The 19,398-nt window shown below is 41.4% G+C and overlaps 1 protein-coding gene across 1 annotated transcript in view; it reads right to left on the bottom strand.

Annotated features, from left to right (window-relative positions):
- The window catches only part of LOC131675945 (uncharacterized), a 12,550-nt gene extending 9,920 nt beyond the window's left edge, over positions 1-2,630 (bottom strand). The window contains exon 1 of the mRNA XM_058955070.1: positions 2,514-2,630. Within this exon, the coding sequence (XP_058811053.1) occupies positions 2,514-2,630 (117 nt within the window). The remainder of the gene's footprint in view (positions 1-2,513) is intronic.
- Positions 2,631-19,398: the final 16,768 nt, after the last annotated feature.

Below are 19,398 nucleotides of genomic sequence, written 5' to 3'. Positions count from 1 at the left end.
GTATCGAGCTGTATTAACTGACAACGGTTTTCGTAGCTCGGTTTGCCAAGGAAGATGTCGGAGTGCAAAGCGTATGAACCGGCGTTGGACGGCCTCGATTCTGTCGACACCGTTCTGGTAGTAAGGGTTCCAAACAACAGAACAATATTCCAGAGTTGAGCGAACCAACGCACAATAGAGAGATTTTAAACAGTATACGTCCTTAAAGTTTTTCGCTATTCGGAAGATGAACCCAAGCTGTCTTGAAGCCTTATCCACAATGGATGATGTATGTGGTTTGAACGTTAGTGCCGAATCCATGATGACTCCGAGATCCTTGACGTTAGAGTGTCTTGGAATACTCGAGTCGAAGAGATGGTAGTTAAACTGAATCGGATGGCGTTTCCGCGTGAACGTAACGATTGAGCATTTGCTCGGGTTTGAAACCATTCTGTTTAGATCACACCACGTACCAAAGCTGTCCAGTTCCCTCTGAAGAAGCTCGGAATCGGTTTTATCCCGTATTTGTTGAAAATTTTTCATGTCGTCGGCAAAAGAAAGGCGGGGTCCTTGTAATTTGATGTTGACGTCATTAAAGTAGAGGAGGAATATCACTGGACCGAGATGGCTTCCTTGTGGGATGCCGGATGTAGCGAAGAATGGTGTAGATAGACAGTCCTTAATGCTGATTTGGAGTTGCCTTCCATCAAGGTAGGAACGAAACCAGCGCAGAAGTAGTCCATGAATACCGAGTTTGTCCAGCTTCGCTATTGCGATATAATGATTGATTTTGTCGAAGGCCGCAGATAAATCCATGTAAATAGCATCGGTTTGCAATCCGTCAGCGAATCCATCGAGTACATATGTTGTGAACGAGAGCAGGTTAGTCGTTGTCGATCGTTTAGGCATAAATCCGTGTTGATCGTCTGCAATGTAGTGTTTGCAGTGAAAGAAAAGAGGGTCTAAGACAACCAGCTCGAATAGTTTTGATACTGCACTTAAACACGAGATTCCCCGATATTGTCAATGTTCGATTTGTTTCCTTTTTTGTGAACTGGAAACATGTGCGCTGCTTTCCAGCAGGAAGGGAATGTTCCAGTATTGAGTGATAGCACAAAGACTCGCCGAAGTGGGTCAAGAAGCCCGCTGATGCACTTTTTGACAAAAATCGAGGGAACGCCATCTGGGACCGGGGAACTAGATGCTTTCAGCTTGGAATTTGCTGCAAGAATGGCAGCATTATCGACACAAATTCGGTTGATGGTTCGTCCTAGAGAAGGAGTTAGGTTTGAAGCGGCAGCGATTTGTTGTGGGGAAAGGTTCTCGTCGGAAAAAACGCTTGAAAATTTGTCGGAAAACAATTGGCAAATTTCCTTAGTGTCGGTACCTAAAACTCCATATAATGACATACAAGATGGTAACCCGGATTCTTTTCGCTGCTCGTTCACATATTTTCAAAACGACTTGGGTTTAGATTTCAGTTGACGTTCGACATTTCGCTGATATATAAAAAAGGCACGTCTGCTTTGCTGTTTGAATTCGTGGTTGAGTTGAAAGTAGTGGTTTCGTAATGCAAGTGTCTTATGCTTCGAGAACTTTTTAAATGCCGCTCGTTTGGCATTTTTTAATCGTCTAAGCACTGTTGATTGCCAGGGAGGGTGTTGATTTGTGCTGACTGTTCGTTTTGGCACATGACGGTCGATTAGGTAGTTAAGAATATTAGAAAACGTCATTGCTGCTTCGTTCGCGTCATCATTGTTAAGATTTTCGTCCCAGTTTATATCCAACAGCGTGCTAACGATGCTGTCGTAGTCAGCGTTTTTAAAATCGTAGACGATAGAGCTTGAGACGTCTTCAAAATTCACTCCTAGGTTACCAGCGAGTACAAGATGTAGTGGGGGATGATGGCGTACATGCTGGACTAAAGGTGTCGGAGCGGCGCTGCAGCACGGAGCGTAGTCCCGGGCACTTACAAAGCAGAGGTCCAATGTACGTCCGTTCTCGTTGATGATATTATTAATTTGCCGAAGAGTTGCGCTACTGTAGTTGTCCAAGATACAACCGGCATTGTTGATAAGCACAGAGTTTTCGATATCCAATCGTAGAAATCCATTACTTGCTGGGCACCAGGTCAAGCCAGGTAAGTTGAAGTCACCCAGTATAACAATATCATCAGACGGGGCAGCGATCGAGGTGATGAAAGAAACGAAACGGTCAGGTGGAAAATACACGACACACAGGAAGAGATTGCGATCGGCAAGTTTCACTGATATCCACACTTGCTCGGAGCTCTCCCACCGCTCATCGTTGATCACTCGGGCTTTTATACCATGGCGAACGGCGATGAGTACACCACCACCTGATGTCTTGTGGCTGTTGAGGGCATTGCAATCACAGCGGAAGACATCAAATGTTGAACCAAACACCTGGCGAGACAGAGTACGGTTATTGAACCACGTCTCGGTTAAGGTGATGACGCAGCAGCCCGTGGTCGCGAGCAAATAGCTGTCCGTTGATGAATTTAAGCCACCAACATTCTGGTAGTAAATCTCGATGTTATTGGATGACGGATCAGGTTCTGCAGAGAGCGAATCAACTGCATCGCGCCCCAGAATGTAGCGATCATCATCGGCGAGAGAAATAGTTGACATCTGGTCACAAGATGTTAGAGCAAAAGGCAAATTACTGGAAGCGAAGAATACATCAGCGCTTGAAGTGTTCGGATCAGATGTATACTTGCCATTTGTGGCAGGTTGGAAGACCCTTTCACCCATCCCACACACACAGGACCGGGACGACTGATGATCGCTGGCTGCAATTGCTCGACTGTTATTTTTAGGAAGAATTTGTTTTTGATAGGTAGATTATTAAGAGAGGGGTAATGGTTTTAGCGTGAAAAAAAACACTATTTGCGATTTTTTTAGAAATTTGGGCGAAGCTAATTGATCAAAACTTTTGTACAGTATAATGTATGATTTCATCCAAATAAGTCATTTCACAAAAAAAGTTTTTTTTATCACTGAAACCCTTACCCCCTTAAACATACTTTATACATCTTCACCCTAAACTCCTTGGCAGGGAAAATATACTCCGATTGAAGAAGAAAAGACGAGTTTGCAATCAAAGTAGCTAGTAAACATAATTGTATTCCGAAAAAAAGAATTTGAATTTCACTACCACTACGCTCATTAAAACTCGTGGCTCATAAATTGGTAAGGTATGCGACGCACCTAATCCCTAAATCCTAAATTATTATCTTAAAATAATCCATTTTATTTATACTCAAAATAAGATTTACAGTTTATGATTTTAAGACAGATAGTCACGTAGCGAACATGTTCGCGGTGGACTCATGATGCTGATGCTTGAAGGGATATAAAACTTCGATGTTCACAATTCTCAAATGAACGAGGAATTCGCTTTATATGTATTCACCGAACATCGCTTCGAAACTCTGTGCGGTGTTCCAGAAACGCAAAAACCACGAGCCAAGAGCTTACCTCGTGTTCGACGATGTGTGCTTCTAAGGTTAATATGAACTTTTTAGAACATTGTAAAGAGCGAACTAGACGCGAAGCTCGCTTCGTCCAAACAGAGATAAGTTTTACCCCTAAATGTTCGCAGCGATTGTATGAAACTCATCGATTGCATGTGGTATGCTTGAGAGGGTGCTACGCGAAGCTTCGAACAGCAATCAATTCATTTTGCGAACTTTTCCTGCCCTGAACCGTGGTTCTCCACTTTTTAAAAAACTCGATGGCCGCCATCCTCGCGACACCAAAAAACCGTACCGCCGCATAGCTGTCATCGCTATGTGTAGCATATCCAGCACACTTATTGCAGCAAGAGGAGAGCGGTGGCCTAACTAAACCCTATGTTACGTATTTACAAATGTTTAACAAAAATTACTACATCTATCTGATCTAACAAAATCGTTCACTAACAAAAATATAAACAAAATTTAACGTAAAAAGCGAACGATTATATGAAACAGTGGTGAGCATAACTTTACGTAAACAATACACTCTACGGAGTGTATACGCAAAAAAGGGTATATTTCCACCCAGTGCTAAATTGTTACCCTGACGGGTTACAATCTCGCCCACACCGGGTGGAAAAAATGACATTTTTTTTCTAAACTAACACCGCAACAATAATAATAACCAAATGAATAAATAAATAAACAAAGGAAAAACTAACTACACCTAATTATTTCTTTCGCAATTTATAAATAATTCATCAAACTAATCGACCAGGTGTCCTCATCGGTTAAATGTTTGCCTGCGTTTGGTCTGATAATACTGACAGCATGCGCGAAGCGAGAGGCTATCAGCCATCGTCATCATTCGGCTATGGGTTGAACCCTAAATCCAATCCGAAAACAAGAAGACAATTTTCAACGTTTCAACTTGCAGGGGAACGACTGTCCAGTGTTCTTACGGTACCAGTACTATTTTGGAAATCTCCTTTGGAAATCTCCTTTAAATAATTCATCATTTACCATCTGGAATGTCCGGGTTTTCTTTCGCTCGATTAAAACCAAAAGTATTTGACTTTTGAGTTCTGGTGATCAACATCAACTGTATCAAGTTCTTTATTGTTCCTTACTTAAAAGCTAGCCTACCCAAATCTAGTAATTCTTTTGCTTACAACTACTATAGGAGAAACGTGGTTCGCATATGGCTAAAGTGTTTTCATTGCGTCGACCAATCAGGTCGAGGCATGACGTAGAAGCTAAGTTGAGGCGTGCCTATGGTGTAGGGGAACTGGGGTTAAGCCCGACATCCTGGGTAAGCCCGGTACCCCACGACTTTTCCCAGGTATCAAATTTTAAATCATACAATAATGACAGGATATCATTAGTACGATTATTTTAGGCATTTTGATACACATCGATGCCATATAGGTTCATTAAACGTCAACAAAATAAACAAAAGATGTTATTATTAGTTGACACATTTTAAGGTTTTAATAACACAAAAGCTTTGAAAATGACCAGTTTTTGTGTCACACATTCTCCATATAGTTATTTGTGTGTATTGAAGATAAGTTTGAGTATTTCACTACTGTTAATTGAGTATTTAACAAAAATGTGCGCTGTTGGGGTAAGACCGACAGTTTTTGGGTGGGGTAAGACCGACACGGTGTTTAGATGATTGGGTTCGTTTTTGATTCAATACAAACGACTGGGTATATTTGTTGTGTTCAATTATACTATAATTACGTCTTGTTAATAATTGAAATACACGGAATCTATGTTTTTTTGCATTTATTTATCAGTATTGTCTCAAGCCGACCCAAAAAGAAATAAGAATTAAATTGAACGTGATTCATAGTTATTTTACAAAAAGAAACGAAAAGTATAATCTAATATGAGATTTTGAAATGATATTGATGAAAAATTTTCATTGGCCGTAGGATTGTTGATCAACAGTGTTACGAAAAATCACAACACGAACCGGATAGCTTACTACGAAGCGCGCGTTACTTCTAAGTGAATGAGTTCTAGAAACAGCGTATATAATCTGCTTGCAAAATAGCTCTTCCTCGTTAGAATCGCTATACAAGTGGCAATAAAGCTCGAAAGAATTACTTGAGAAAACCCGTACCATAATATAAACCATGCGTTAAACATTATTTATTCATAACCCCACGCATTCGAATGCTCTTCCTTTTGCTACGCAATGAAACTACCGAAAGCATCACACATACTCATATACACATAATTGCACTTTATCACACATACACTGAACGCAGAAATCATGTAAAATTTATGTGAAAACATTCTTAATTATTTTCCATGCAGTTTTTCACATAATTCATAAGTGCATATCACATAGATTTTCCTGATATGGTCACGATCACATTCATTGGAACATTCACATACATTCTATGGCAAATACAATTGATTGTTATTGGTATTTGTCAAAAAAATTTGAACTGAAATACCAATGAGGATTATTGGTTTCGATAATAAATTTCAAGTGATTTTATTAATAATACTAAAATGAATTTATTTCTAGTTCGGTTACTTTTTTTTATTATTTTTGATCATTTTAGTTGTGGATGAACAATGTAGCTGATGTTAAAAATCTTTTACATATTGATAAAGGTTTCCTGTAATACTTCCAGAGCCAGTGGTGAAGTGTTCCTGATTCCCAACAGTTGTTGGCTTCCAACAAATCTGGCGCTAGAATTCGAAGAACAGTTGACTTCTGTAAAGAATAAATTGGGAAGGACGGAGTGCGTCACATGGTTAGGATTTTTTAAATTAAACATAAAACTTACATTGCGTTTCCTGCAGCATTGAAGTAATCAAAGACGGCCTGGATTCAAAATCGTCGATCCAAATGGCTGTAGAACTTCAAGTGACGCCTGTCAAAATTTTTCCATATGTGCATATCGCATAACAATTATCTGACAACACAGATACCCCCCGTAACATACAATGTATCGTATTAAACAATGAATATTATTCGTGTTCCATGATGATCGTTGTGTGTTAAGCACATGATTTTCAATGGATACACATAATATGAATGGGATTGTCATTATTGGTAAGCTATGTGATATTTTTAATATATGTTACGAGATTTCTGGGCTCAGTGTACACAATACATTTCAAATGGAAAAATTAAAGGGTTGTGTACAGGACACGACCACGGTGACATTAAAAATGTAGCTTTTTTCAAGAGCGTCCAAATGAATTTTATCTATCACACATATCGACTCACGTTCTTGCTCACTCGCCTGTTTTCATATTTTACAATTTGCTATATACCCTCCCCATTAAAACATAATTTATTGAAGGTCATTTAACGGTAATCTATTATTACAATTAATCAAGTATCTCACTAGGTGATTAGCATTATTTGGCTGATCCATCTAGTAAAAACTTGTTTTAATCCACCTAGAGGTGCAATTGTGCCTTTCTCATTTCTCCAAACTATGATTTAATATCTGGTTCGTACAATATAACATTATAGAAATGTTTTTCATTCTTATTACACTTGGTAAGTATATATAAAAGCACCTTTTTGCATTCATCGCGGTATCGGTTTGAATCGGAGTTTTCTGTGTGATCGCACTCCACAACCCGTAACTCCGGAGCTGGAAGTCGGATGGAGATGGAATTTAATATCAGTTTCCGGGGACGCAACACCTTTCATTTGAGACTAAGTTGATCAAATCGGTCTAGCCATTTTCGAGAAACCAATATAACCGTAATTTTTAATTTGGATGCTTCCGTATCCGTCGATAGTGACCAAAGAGACTTTGAATGATTATTGGTGACCTAGATCTACAAATTCAACAGTTGTGTTGACATTTTGGAAAAAAAATTCACCTTTTTACATTCATCGCAGAATTCGCTAGAAGCAGGATTTGCTGCGTGATCGTACGCAAGGATGCAAAATGCCTACCTTTTCTGCGGCTGTAATTTTTTGCCTACATTCTCATTTCTCTTTTGACGCTACTGCCGTTCGCTATTGCAGTACGCCCAGCGCTGTACGGCAGTCTGTAAGCAAAGCAGTAACATGACAAAGAAATACTGCCCCCAGTACAGCCACCAGACGCGAGCGGTACAGCTTCTCTTTCCTTATTTTACACTTTTTAATATTTTTAATCTATTCAATATTTTCAATCACCAACGACCACAATAAATGCGGTTCGTTTACGCCACAGTCGGCATCAACGCTTTCGTGTGCGGGCCTCTCCCTTTGACTACGCAGAGAAAAGTGTACAAAGCGAGAGAACAAACTTTACTACGCCACACTCTCACCGAGCAGTCGGAGTACAGCAGCAAAACAAAAATGTATTCTACTGCTCTACGGGAAAATGTACTCGGTTAGGCTACCGTTCTGGCAAGAGCTGTAGTGATGCGTCGCTGTAGCGGGCTGTACGGCTTGTGCAAATGTAAATATACCGAAAAAAATGTAGTTTACCAGTACCTTTGGCATCCCTGATCGTACGTATCACCCTGTAATTCAGGAACCAGAACTCGGATCCACACAAAATTCAACAGCAGCTGATGGACCTTTCATTTAAAATCAAAATCGTCAAAATTTGTCAAAATCAAAAATTTGTCAAAATTTGTCAAAATCGGTTCAGAAAATTCCGAGAAACGGATGTGGACAAATCAACAAATTTTGTTTTGTAACCATACTCTTCAACTCGTAATCCGGAACAAGATGTCGGTTGAAAATGAAATTCAATAGCAACCTATGGGAATATTATACCTTTCATTTGAATCTTAGTTTGTAAAAATCGGTTCAGCCATCTCCCAGAAACCGATGTGGACATTTTGTTAACAAATCCGCACATACACACACATACATACATACATACATACATACACACATACATACACACAGATATTTTGCGATCTCGGCGAACTGAGTCGAATGTTATATAAGACTCGGCCCTCCGGACCTCGGTTAGAAAGTCGGTTTTTGGAGTAATTACATAACCTTTCTATATGAGAAAGGCAAAAGAATAATATTTAATTAGCTTAATCAGCATGAGTTCAATGTTATCTTCATGTGATTATATTTTGAAATGTTGGTGGAATGGGTTTGAAAGTGGAGGGAATGGGGGGTTAGTAGAGTGGGAGTGGAGGATGCGTCAGAAATCCTTCATCTTATTTCGGTATACGGGGTAGATGAAGGAAATGCGGGCGTGAGGGTGGTCCAAGGGGAGGGGAGTGATGGAGGAGGGAGGTGTAAGGGCAAGGCGGGGGGAAGGGGCGGCGACGCAATACTCAACTGCATATTTTGCCTTCCATTTGAGACTTTGTTTGAGAAAATCGGTTTAGTCATCACCGAAGAACCGATGTGACTTTAATTGTGGAATATGCCCGGAATTCCGGACTTCCGGAATCGTCGATAGTGGACAATGTATTCAAAGAATGTTCGATTGGCAATCAGTGATCTAGATCTGCGATTAGAAGTAATTTGGTGACCATTTCAATAGTTTTTAGCCTCTGAGGTATTACGATTGTACCGATTTATATGGGAAATTCCAGTGTATCCTTACTAACACCCCTGTAACTCCGGAAGCAAGAGTCAGAACCGAATGAAATTCAGCAGTAGTCAATGGTATTACTGTATCTTTCATTTGAAATCAAGTTTGTAAAAATCGGTAGAGAATTCGGTGGGGAATGGGTGATATTAGCTTAGGAACTTGGCGGGTTCCCCGGGGGCGTCATGAACCGTCATAGGTGGCCAATGTGGTCAAAGCTGCTTTAATTGATCATTAGTGATCTAGACCCACAAACTAGAGTAATGTTACATCAATTTTAATATGTTTTACATCATTTTAACATCATGGTGGTACCAGTTTATATGGGAATTTGCTGTGTGACCGCACTCTTCAACCCGTAACTCCAAAACCGGAAGTCGGATCAACTAAAAATTCAATAGCAGCTTATAGGAGCGTTATACCTTTCAGATGAAACTAAGTTTGTGAAAATCGGTTCAGCCATCTCTGAGAAAATTGTGTGAGTTTAAATGACACACACACATACACACACAGACATTTGCCGATCTCGACGAACTGAATCGAATGGTTTATGACACTCGGCCCTCCGGGCCTCCGTTAAAGAGTCGATTTTTACAGTGATTGCATAGCCTTTCTTTATATGAGAAAGGCAAAAATAGGCTGGTCTGTCCAGAAAATATATACAAAAGAAAAGTTCTATATTGAGAACTGTGATGAGGAAGCCCACGCCCGCCAACGGAAATATACAGATTCTCCATGAAATATGAAATTTCATTTTCCATTTAAATTTTCAATAATGTACTAATGAACTTAAGTAAACAATCTTAAGGTTAAGTATTTCTTGATCGATTAGTGGTTGAACAAATTAAATTATTTGATAAATTACATTGTTATACAACGTTCGCACTACCAGTTAAAACGGGTTTTTATGCTATCTTGGTGACATTTTTCCTGTTGCTAATTATTATAACGTGTTATAACTCTGTAGTGTAAACATTGTATTATTAAACCAATTCTGCAGCGTTTTATGTTATATAGGTTTTTTATGTGGTAATAGAACTGACATAATTATATCTTCAGTGCAGCGGTTTGTTTCATAATTTAAAACAGATTTATTTTAAAATTTAAATTGGTATATCCAACCGTTCTATTTGTTGTATACTTTAAACCCGTTTGTTTTGCTTCTGCTCCGTGCTGTGAATTTTGTTGAAAATTGCTTGTCAAATTAACTTTGTTACTGTTTGCTATTTCTTTGAAGTTCAATGAAGTGACTATACATTAGTGGCAGAGAATAGCATTTACAAAAACAGTTTTTATCATTCTTGAAATCGTAGTTGAGTCAAAATGATTTGCAACAAATGCTTCACAAAGATCGCACCCGATGAAGAAACAATCGTGTGTAAGGGCTTTTGTTTGAACGGATCAGATGTTTATCATCTAAAATGCGCTTCTATCGCTGGTTCTGAGGCGATCAGCTGCAACAATAATTTCAATATCTACTGACTATGCACTGCATGTAGCGAAATAATGTGTAATGTTCACGACATGGAAGTATTTCGGGATAGACGCAAGCTAATTGATATCGCCAGTTTTTCATCTCGATCCACCGTTGCTGCTACCGCCGCTCCTACCATCGCTGCCGCCACCGCTGCTATCACAGCTACCGAAACGCACACTGACCCCAGAGCTAAAAAGTGCGAAACAGATTTGCACGATGAAATTTCGGCGCTGAAGAATGAAATCGCTGGAATCCATCAAACGCTGGCCGGTTTTCCCGGCTCATTCAATGTTTCAGTCTCGTCTCAATCATCCCGAGCTCGAGAAATCTTCTAGAGAACAGTAGAAAAGTCTTGCCATCGACGAAATGCTGGATTTTTCTTACCAGATTAAAAAACACCGTCACCGAAAAAGAGGTAGGTAATAGATATGGTTTCCCAATGCATTGGGGAGACAGTATACACGATTACTGCGCAGAAACTTGTACCACCGTGGTAGGATACATCAACGATGCCGTATGTGTCGTTCAAAATAGGCATTGATGTGGAATTACGTGACATAGCGCTGAACCCATCAGCTTGGCCGAAAGGAATTTAGGCCATTACAAATCTTTTTTAAAAATTATGTCCAAGTACAAATTTGTTTCTGAAGGGGGGGGGGGGCAAACAAAAAATAAATATTTATTTTATTAAACACAATTTTTTTTTCTTTCTACATTTTCTTTCGATTGTTCTCGTGGACGTTTCCGCAGGGTGATTTCGTATAGCGGGGTTGAGTTATTTGTTTTACTAGAAAAATTCAAGCAAACATTACTGAATCAATCAAAAGTTCGCATAGAAAAGGGATGCTAAAGTTTTCGTTTTAAATAATTTTCGGAACAGTGCAATTTCTAAATTCCCAATAAAAGCTTTAAAGTTCTCTAAGAACTTAATGTAAACATTTAAGACTACATTAAGGTATTAACTTTTGGTTGCTTGAATAGTTTTCGTTCCGTTGTGGCGGCACATGGATCGACTGTACACACAAGGCATGCAAATCGGTCAAAGGTGAACCTGCTTGATAACAATGTACAGAAACAGGATTGCAACATTTCACTTATGGACTTTTGAAAGACATTCTGGAATGAATCCAAAAGTAAAGTGTGCGTCAATGGAATTATTCATCTCAGATATGGTTTTCTCTGATATTTTTTCTATTGCGTATTTCGTATACAGTAGCCTGGTGAACGTACATCCTGTGCATACAATACTTTTTCGAATTCTAGTGAAAACATCAGCTTTGGAATATCGCTTGTGCTTGAAGACTTGTAGATTTGTTTGTTTGGTACATGATAGTAATTCGGCTCGGTTCCGTGTTCATCTTCGAAATCTTTGCATTTTTCTCCATCTTGTTGCGCAGTAGGTAGTTGGGTTCGTCGCGGTGCGGATGTGGGCGGTAAATGGATTGTCCGCTCCGCAACCGCAAAAAAATAATAAAACCGCACCGCTTACCGCAACCGCACTTTATTTACCGCACCGCACCGCGCGGTAATGTGGTAAAATTTTTATATTTAAAAAAAAGTGTTGGAAAATTGTTCATTTGTGTAACAGTATATAATAAAATGTTATTTTTATTCACACGAAATTTAACTTTAAGAGATTCCTCAGAATGTAATGCTTCTGAAAAAATCAACTTTTGCATTTTCTATTAATAAAATTCCGTTCATTTTAAGGCAAACATTATACATTCAAAAAAGGTTCTACTGCAGTAATAGGAAAACTTTTATTTTAGCAACCCTTCAGTTAATTGAAAAAAGGGGAATAAAAATATAATAGGAAATGAAGTTGCATATTTTTTCTTTAAATTTTCAATGCTTTTGACATATGAAAATAAAATGGATGATTTTCGCATTTACGTAGTAAAACCACCTTTCATTCTTAAAGGAATTTCACCAACGAAAATTTAAAGTCGAAATACCAGTACTTCTATATAGTAGCGCATATATTCCAATACAGTGAAATAAAAACATATTGTATTTCATCAATAAGAACGACGCCATATTTGACGAAAAAATTGCTCTATACATTACATCTAATCAGGTGTCCGGTCTCAACCGGTACAGAATTATTGAACATTAGAAAAACTGCAAAAAATGTATGATTTAGCATACAGCAGAAATGATTTTTAAAAATCGGGGGTTTTACGGACAATATATCTCAAAACTCTAACTTCCGCATTCTTCAAGAAACAGATGTATTCTCATTCAAAAACTAAGATTGCTCCCTTTAAAAATGTATGAAGTATAATTTTCCTAAGGCTAGTTCAAAAGTTCTAGCATTTAATGTATTTTTCTCTAATATTTTACCAATAAGCCAAAGGCAAAAACTTCAATTGCAGTGAACCATCATTCGTCTCCCACCCTTTGAACGGAACGGATTGTTATATTTCACAGTGGTGTTCGTTGTGTAAATTTCAGTGAGTGAAGGTCATCCTTTGTTCGTTCGTTAGCTGCCATTCTGCTGGTGCCGGCAGTAAATCCAGTACATTGTTTTCGCTGGTGCGGAACAATCGACGTTGTTTGCAGATAAGTTTTGCTTTATTTTTTTCCTCGTTTGCTTTCTTTCCTTTTCCCTACTTTTACTCTACCTTGTAATCAAATAATAAGACACATTCCCGTTTATATAACGCTCTGCCCTCGTGCATAAATGGCCGAGGGCGAAATACCATCTGATGTAATCATGGAAGTCCCTGATCCCCCTAATACTCGCATTGCTCCCCGTATAAAGCAGTACCCAGATGGTTCCTCTGGGCCATGGGTGGTATATTTTCGGACCGGAGAGAAACCGGTTAATATATTAAAACTTTCTCGAGATCTGACTGCTAATTACCCGGCCGTAACTCAGATAACACGTGTTCGGGCAAACAAGATACGTGTTCTAGTGAATGATCTCGGCCAGGCAAACGCGATTGCTTGCTGTGAGCGCTTTATGCGGGAATTTAAAGCGTACGTGCCTTGTGTGGCCTGTGAAATCGATGGGGTAGTGTCCGAACCGGGCCTGAAATGCGAAGAACTGTTGGAGCACGGGGTTGGCTGCTTTAAGGACCCCTCTCTTGAACAGATTAAGATCTTAGAATGCAAACAATTGTATACCGCAAACACCGAGGGAGGTAAGACTACCTACTCTCTATCAGGCTCGCTTCGGGTGACATTCGCCGGGTCCTCTCTTCCCAACTACATCCTCTTTGACAAGGTTCGCCTACCAGTTCGCCTGTTTGTACCGCGGGTCATGAGCTGCAGCAATTGCAAGCAGTTGGGCCACACAGCCACATATTGTGGAAATAAGAAACGATGCGGCAAATGCGAAGGAAAGCATGAGGATGACTCTTGCGACAAAGAAACTGAAAAGTGTATTTACTGCGGGGGCCCTTCACATGCTCTTAAATCATGTCCTGCGTACAAGCAGCGCGGGGATAAAATTAAGCGCTCCCTTAAGGAACGCTCAAGGCGTTCTTATGCAGAAATGCTAAAGAATGCTTCGCTATCTGTCCTGTCCGAAAATCCCTATGCTGGTTTGGCTAACGTTGAGCAAGAATCTGACGACCCACGAGAGGGAACATCTTTGGTTAACCCAGGGGAATCCAGGAAGAGGAGAAATCCAGCCTCCCCTACATTGCCTCGTAAGGGTGCCAAGGTGTCGTCCACTCAGAGTGCGCCAACTACAATCAATAAATCCAACGGAAGTGATGCACAAAAACCGAAGCAATTTGCTCCAGGACTTGGAAATATTAATTCTAACAAGGAGTACCCACCACTTCCAGGGACACCAAAAACCCCAAGTGTCCCCTTTTTTCAAACAGATACTCAGTCCAGTAGCGGACTAATGAAATTTTCTGACATAGTGGACTTAATTTTCACAGCTTTCAATGTTACTGATCCTCTTAAAAGCCTTCTGATACGTTTTCTCCCTATAGTGCAAACATTTTTGAAGCAGTTGACTACTAAATGGCCCCTCCTTGCAGCGATCGTATCCTTCGATGGCTAAGTCATCGAACGAGGTCACCGATTCGATCACTGTTCTACAGTGGAACAGCAGAAGTATCCTCCCGAAAATCGATTCCTTTAAATTTTTACTAAATAGTTTAAAATGTGATGCTTTCGCATTATGTAAAACTTGGTTAACTTCCGATATTAATCTCAACTTCCACGACTTTAATATAATTCGTCTGGATCGAGAAAACCCCTATGGAGGAGTACTTTTGGGGATCAAAAAGTGCTATTCTTTCAACCGAATTAACCTCCCTTCGACACCAGGAATTGAAATTGTCGCTTGTCAAGTTTTAATCAAAGGTAAAGACCTTTGCATTGCTTCCATCTACATTCATCCTAGAGCCTCGGTAGGGCACCGAACGCTTTGTAATATCATGGAATCCTTACCGGCACCGCGGCTAGTTCTGGGAGACTTTAACTCGCACGGTACGGTATGGGGTTGTCTTCACGATGATAATAGATCAACATTAATCCAAGATCTTTGCGATAATTTCAACATGACCATCTTAAACACGGGAGAAATGACGCGGATTCCTACACCACCAGCATGCGCAAGCGCGTTGGATTTATCGCTTTGCTAGACATCGCTACAGTTAGATTGCATGTGGAAGGTGATCCCTGATCCCCACGGTAGCGATCATTTGCCTATCGTGATTTCAATTGCTAACGGTTCAAGACCATCGGAAACAATTAATGTCTCGTATGACCTCACACGGAACATTGATTGGAAGAGTTACGCGACCGCGATATCCGTTAAAATCGAATCCACTCAAGAACTTCCTCCGGAGGAAGAGTACAGGTTTTTGGCTGGCTTGATTCTCGACAGTGCGAACCAAGCTCAGACTAAACCAGTACCCAGCGCGAATACCCATGGACGGTCTCCCACCCTGTGGTGGGATAAAGAGTGCTCAGAGCTGTACGCGGAAAAGTCCACTGCATATAAGGCCTTCCGGGAAGACGGGTTACCCGCTAGCTATCAACAGTACGCGTCGTTAGAAAGGCGAATGAAGAGTCTAATGAAAGCCAAAAAAACGCAGTTATTGGCGCCGGTTCGTCGACGGGTTAACGAGAGAAACAGCGATGAGCACTCTTTGGGGTACGGCTCGACGTATGCGTAACCGTAATAGTACCAACGAGAACGTGGAATATTCAAACCGTTGGATATTCGCTTTCGCCAAGAAGATCTGTCCGGACTCTGTCCCGCTACAGAAAACGTGCCGCGCCGCGTCTCCTCACGATACCGCGAACGAAACACCGTTTTCGATGGTGGAGTTCTCACTTGCTCTCTTATCGTGCAACAATAACGCCCCAGGGTTAGACAGTATCAAATTCAACTTGCTGAAGAATCTGCCTGACACTGCAAAAAGGCGCTTGTTGAATTTATTTAACAAGTTTCTTGAGGGTAACATTGTCCCTTATGAATGGAGGCAAGTGAAGGTCATCGCCATCCAAAAACCAGGAAAACCAGCCTCCGACCACAACTCGTATCGGCCGATTGCAATGCTGTCCTGTATTCGGAAGTTGTTCGAGAAAATGATCTTGTTTCGCCTCGACAATTGGGTTGAAGCAAATGGCTTACTGTCAGATAAACAATTTGGCTTCCGCAAAGGCAAAGGGACGAACGATTGCCTTGCGTTGCTTTCTACAGAAATCCAAATGGCCTATGCTAACAAAGAACAGATGGCATCAGTCTTCTTGGATATTAAGGGGGCTTTTGACACAGTTTCTATCAACATTCTGTCAGAGAAGCTGCACCAGCATGGTCTTTCACCAATTTTAAATAACTTTTTGCTAAACCTGTTGTCTGAAAAGCACATGCACTTTTCGCATGGCGATTTAACAACATCGCGATTTAGCTACATGGGTCTTCCCCAGGGCTCATGTCTAAGTCCCCTGCTCTACAATTTTTACGTGAATGACATTGACGATTGTCTTGCCAATTCATGCACGCTAAGGCAACTTGCAGACGACGGGGTGGTCTCTGTTACAGGGCCCAAAGCTGCCGACTTGCAAGGACCATTACAAAATACCTTGGACAATTTGTCTGCTTGGGCTCTTCAGCTGGGTATTGAGTTCTCCCCGGAGAAAACTGAGTTGGTTGTTTTTTCTAGGAAGCGTGAGCCGGCGCAACTCCAGCTTCTATTAATGGGTGCAACGATCAACCAGGTTTTCACATTTAAATATCTCGGGGTCTGGTTCGACTCTAAAGGTACCTGGGCATGTCACATTAGGTATCTGAAACAGAAATGCCAACAAAGGATCAATTTTCTCCGAACAATAACTGGAACATGGTGGGGTGCTCACCCAGGAGACCTGATCAGGTTGTACCAAACAACGATATTGTCGGTGATGGAGTACGGGTGTTTCTGTTTCCGCTCCGCTGCGAACATACACTTCATCAAACTGGAGAGAATCCAGTATCGTTGCTTGCGCATTGCCTTGGGTTGCATGCACTCGACCCATACGATGAGTCTCGAAGTGCTGGCGGGCGTTCTTCCGTTAAAAAATCGATTTTGGGAACTCTCATATCGATTGCTCATCCGATGCGACATTCTGAACCCGTTGGTGATTGAAAACTTCGAGAGGCTCGTCGAGCTTAATTCTCAAACCCGTTTTATGTTCTTGTACTTCGACTACATGGCACAGAGCATCAATCCTTCTTCGTACAATCCCAACCGTGTCCGTTTCCTAGATACTTCTGGTTCTACTGTATTCTTCGACACATCCATGAATGAAGAGATTCGTGGAATCCCGGACCATATACGCCCGCAGGTGATCCCCAATATATTTTATAATAAATTCCGAGAAGTCGACTGCGACAAAATGTTTTACACTGACGGATCAAATCTCGATGGGTCCACTGGCTTCGGTATCTTCAACAATACTATCACCGCTTCATTCAAGCTCAATGATCCCGCTTCAGTTTACGTCGCAGAGTTAGCTGCAATTCAGTACACCCTTGGGATCATCGACACTCTGCCCACAGATCACTACTTCATCGTTTCGGACAGCCTCAGCTCTATCGAGGCTCTTCGTGCGGTGAAGCCTGAAAAGCAATTCCCGTATTTTCTGGGGAAGATACAGGAGTCCTTGTGTACGTTATCTGAAAAATCTTATCAGATTACCTTTGTTTGGGTCCCCTCTCATTGTTCTATCCCGGGCCATGAAAAGGCCGACTCATTAGCAAAGGTGGCGCATTAAATGGTGACATATACGAAAGACCAATCTGCTTCAACGAATTTTTTAGTATTTGTCATCAGAGGACGCTCAACAGTTGGCAAACCTCGTGGAGCAATGGGGAACTTGGACGATGGCTACATTCGATTATCCCAAAGGTATCAACGAAGCCTTGGTTCGGGGGGATGGATGTGGGTCGGGATTTTATTCGTGTAATGTCCCGACTTATGTCCAATCACTACACCATGGATGCGCATTTGCGGCGTATTGGGCTTGCGGAGAGTAGTCTGTGCGCTTGTGACGAGGGCTATCACGACATCGAACACGTTGTCTGGGTATGCGCCGGGTATTGTGACGCTAGGTCTCAGTTAAAGGAATCCCTTCGGGCCCGAGGTAGACCACCCAATGTACCAGTCCGAGATATGCTGGCAACTCGTGATTTCCCCTATATGTCCCTTATTTATACCTTCATAAAAACGATAAATATCCCAATTTAACCCCTCTCTTTTATTTCTCGTTTTTAGAGTTTCCTCCTGCCTTGTGGAACCGATCAGCTCCAGAGTGCCACTATGTAACCGCCGTCGCCCTTACCACTACGCCTGCATAGAAGGAAACTGAAGCGAGACCGACTCGAGGTCCGATGACTTTTGAAGGATTCCTCGCGGGTCCGAAGAATACCATCCGCCAACCCGGTACTCGACGACTTACTAGACTGAGGCGCAAATTTGTTTCGCTGATACACCCCCCCCCCCCCCCACCCCGTTCGAGCGAAAGTTGCAAGTTTTGCTCTTCTTTCCCTGTCTCTCCCCTGTCCCTGATACAACTGCTGCTACACTGATGCGGAAATAAGCCACCCTCTGAATATCTTGACCAAGCATAAGTGTTCGAGCCGACATCTCGAATAAACTGTGTAATAAAAATTGATGCACCCCTTGCGTGTCTACCGTAATTATGACAGCAACGCGACAACCCCTTGGTGGGCAAAAACAAAGCGCGCGAATTTTACGCGCGCTACCGATGGCGTCCTTTTTTTTGTGTTAAATAGAGCAGAAGTAAGAGCAGAAATCATAAGTTCAATTCTAACCTTCAACATGTAAAGATCAAAGGTTAAATAAATGTGAAAAGTACCCTGAAAGTTTTATTAAGTGCTAGTGCTCCTTTCGGTTCAAGTGTCCGCCCAGAATTCTACGGAAGAAGCCCTGATGCGTGTATACAGTCCACTGAGCGAACATAAATTGGTCCTAACGATCCGGATGTTAGTGAAGTGAAGTGATGGATAGTAGTTCCGGAAAGTTCTGTGTGGAACCGTTTGTAAAAGTGAACTGGCTGGTAGACGCCATCAGTGCAAGCTGTGGGTCGCCGCTGTTTTAAACCAAATACCACAAATTTTGTGAAGTGAACTCTTGGGGCGACGCCATTAGTGCAAGCTGTGAGTCGCCGCCATTTGTGAAGTGTGCTCGCGGGTAAACGCTATTAGTGCAAACGTTGGTCGCCGCGATTTGTGAAGTATGCTCGCGGGTAAACGCCATTAATGCAAGCGTTGGTCGCCGCCATTTTGTGAAGTGTGTCCGCGGTAAGACGCCATTAGCGCAAGCGTGAGTCGCGCCATTTTCAAAGAAATTAACCAGTGAGTGATGCCGCCGTTGGTTGGAAAAAATCAACTTGGTGCTTTTGTTCCTGTTCAAGCATAAGGCTTGACGTAATACTCCGGTTCTGGTGTG

The sequence above is a fragment of the Topomyia yanbarensis genome, chromosome 1, assembly GCF_030247195.1.
Source record: "Topomyia yanbarensis strain Yona2022 chromosome 1, ASM3024719v1, whole genome shotgun sequence".
Classification (NCBI taxonomy): domain Eukaryota; kingdom Metazoa; phylum Arthropoda; class Insecta; order Diptera; family Culicidae; genus Topomyia; species Topomyia yanbarensis.
The sequence above is the reverse complement of the archived record's forward strand: the minus strand, read 5'-3'. Positions and strand labels throughout refer to the sequence as shown.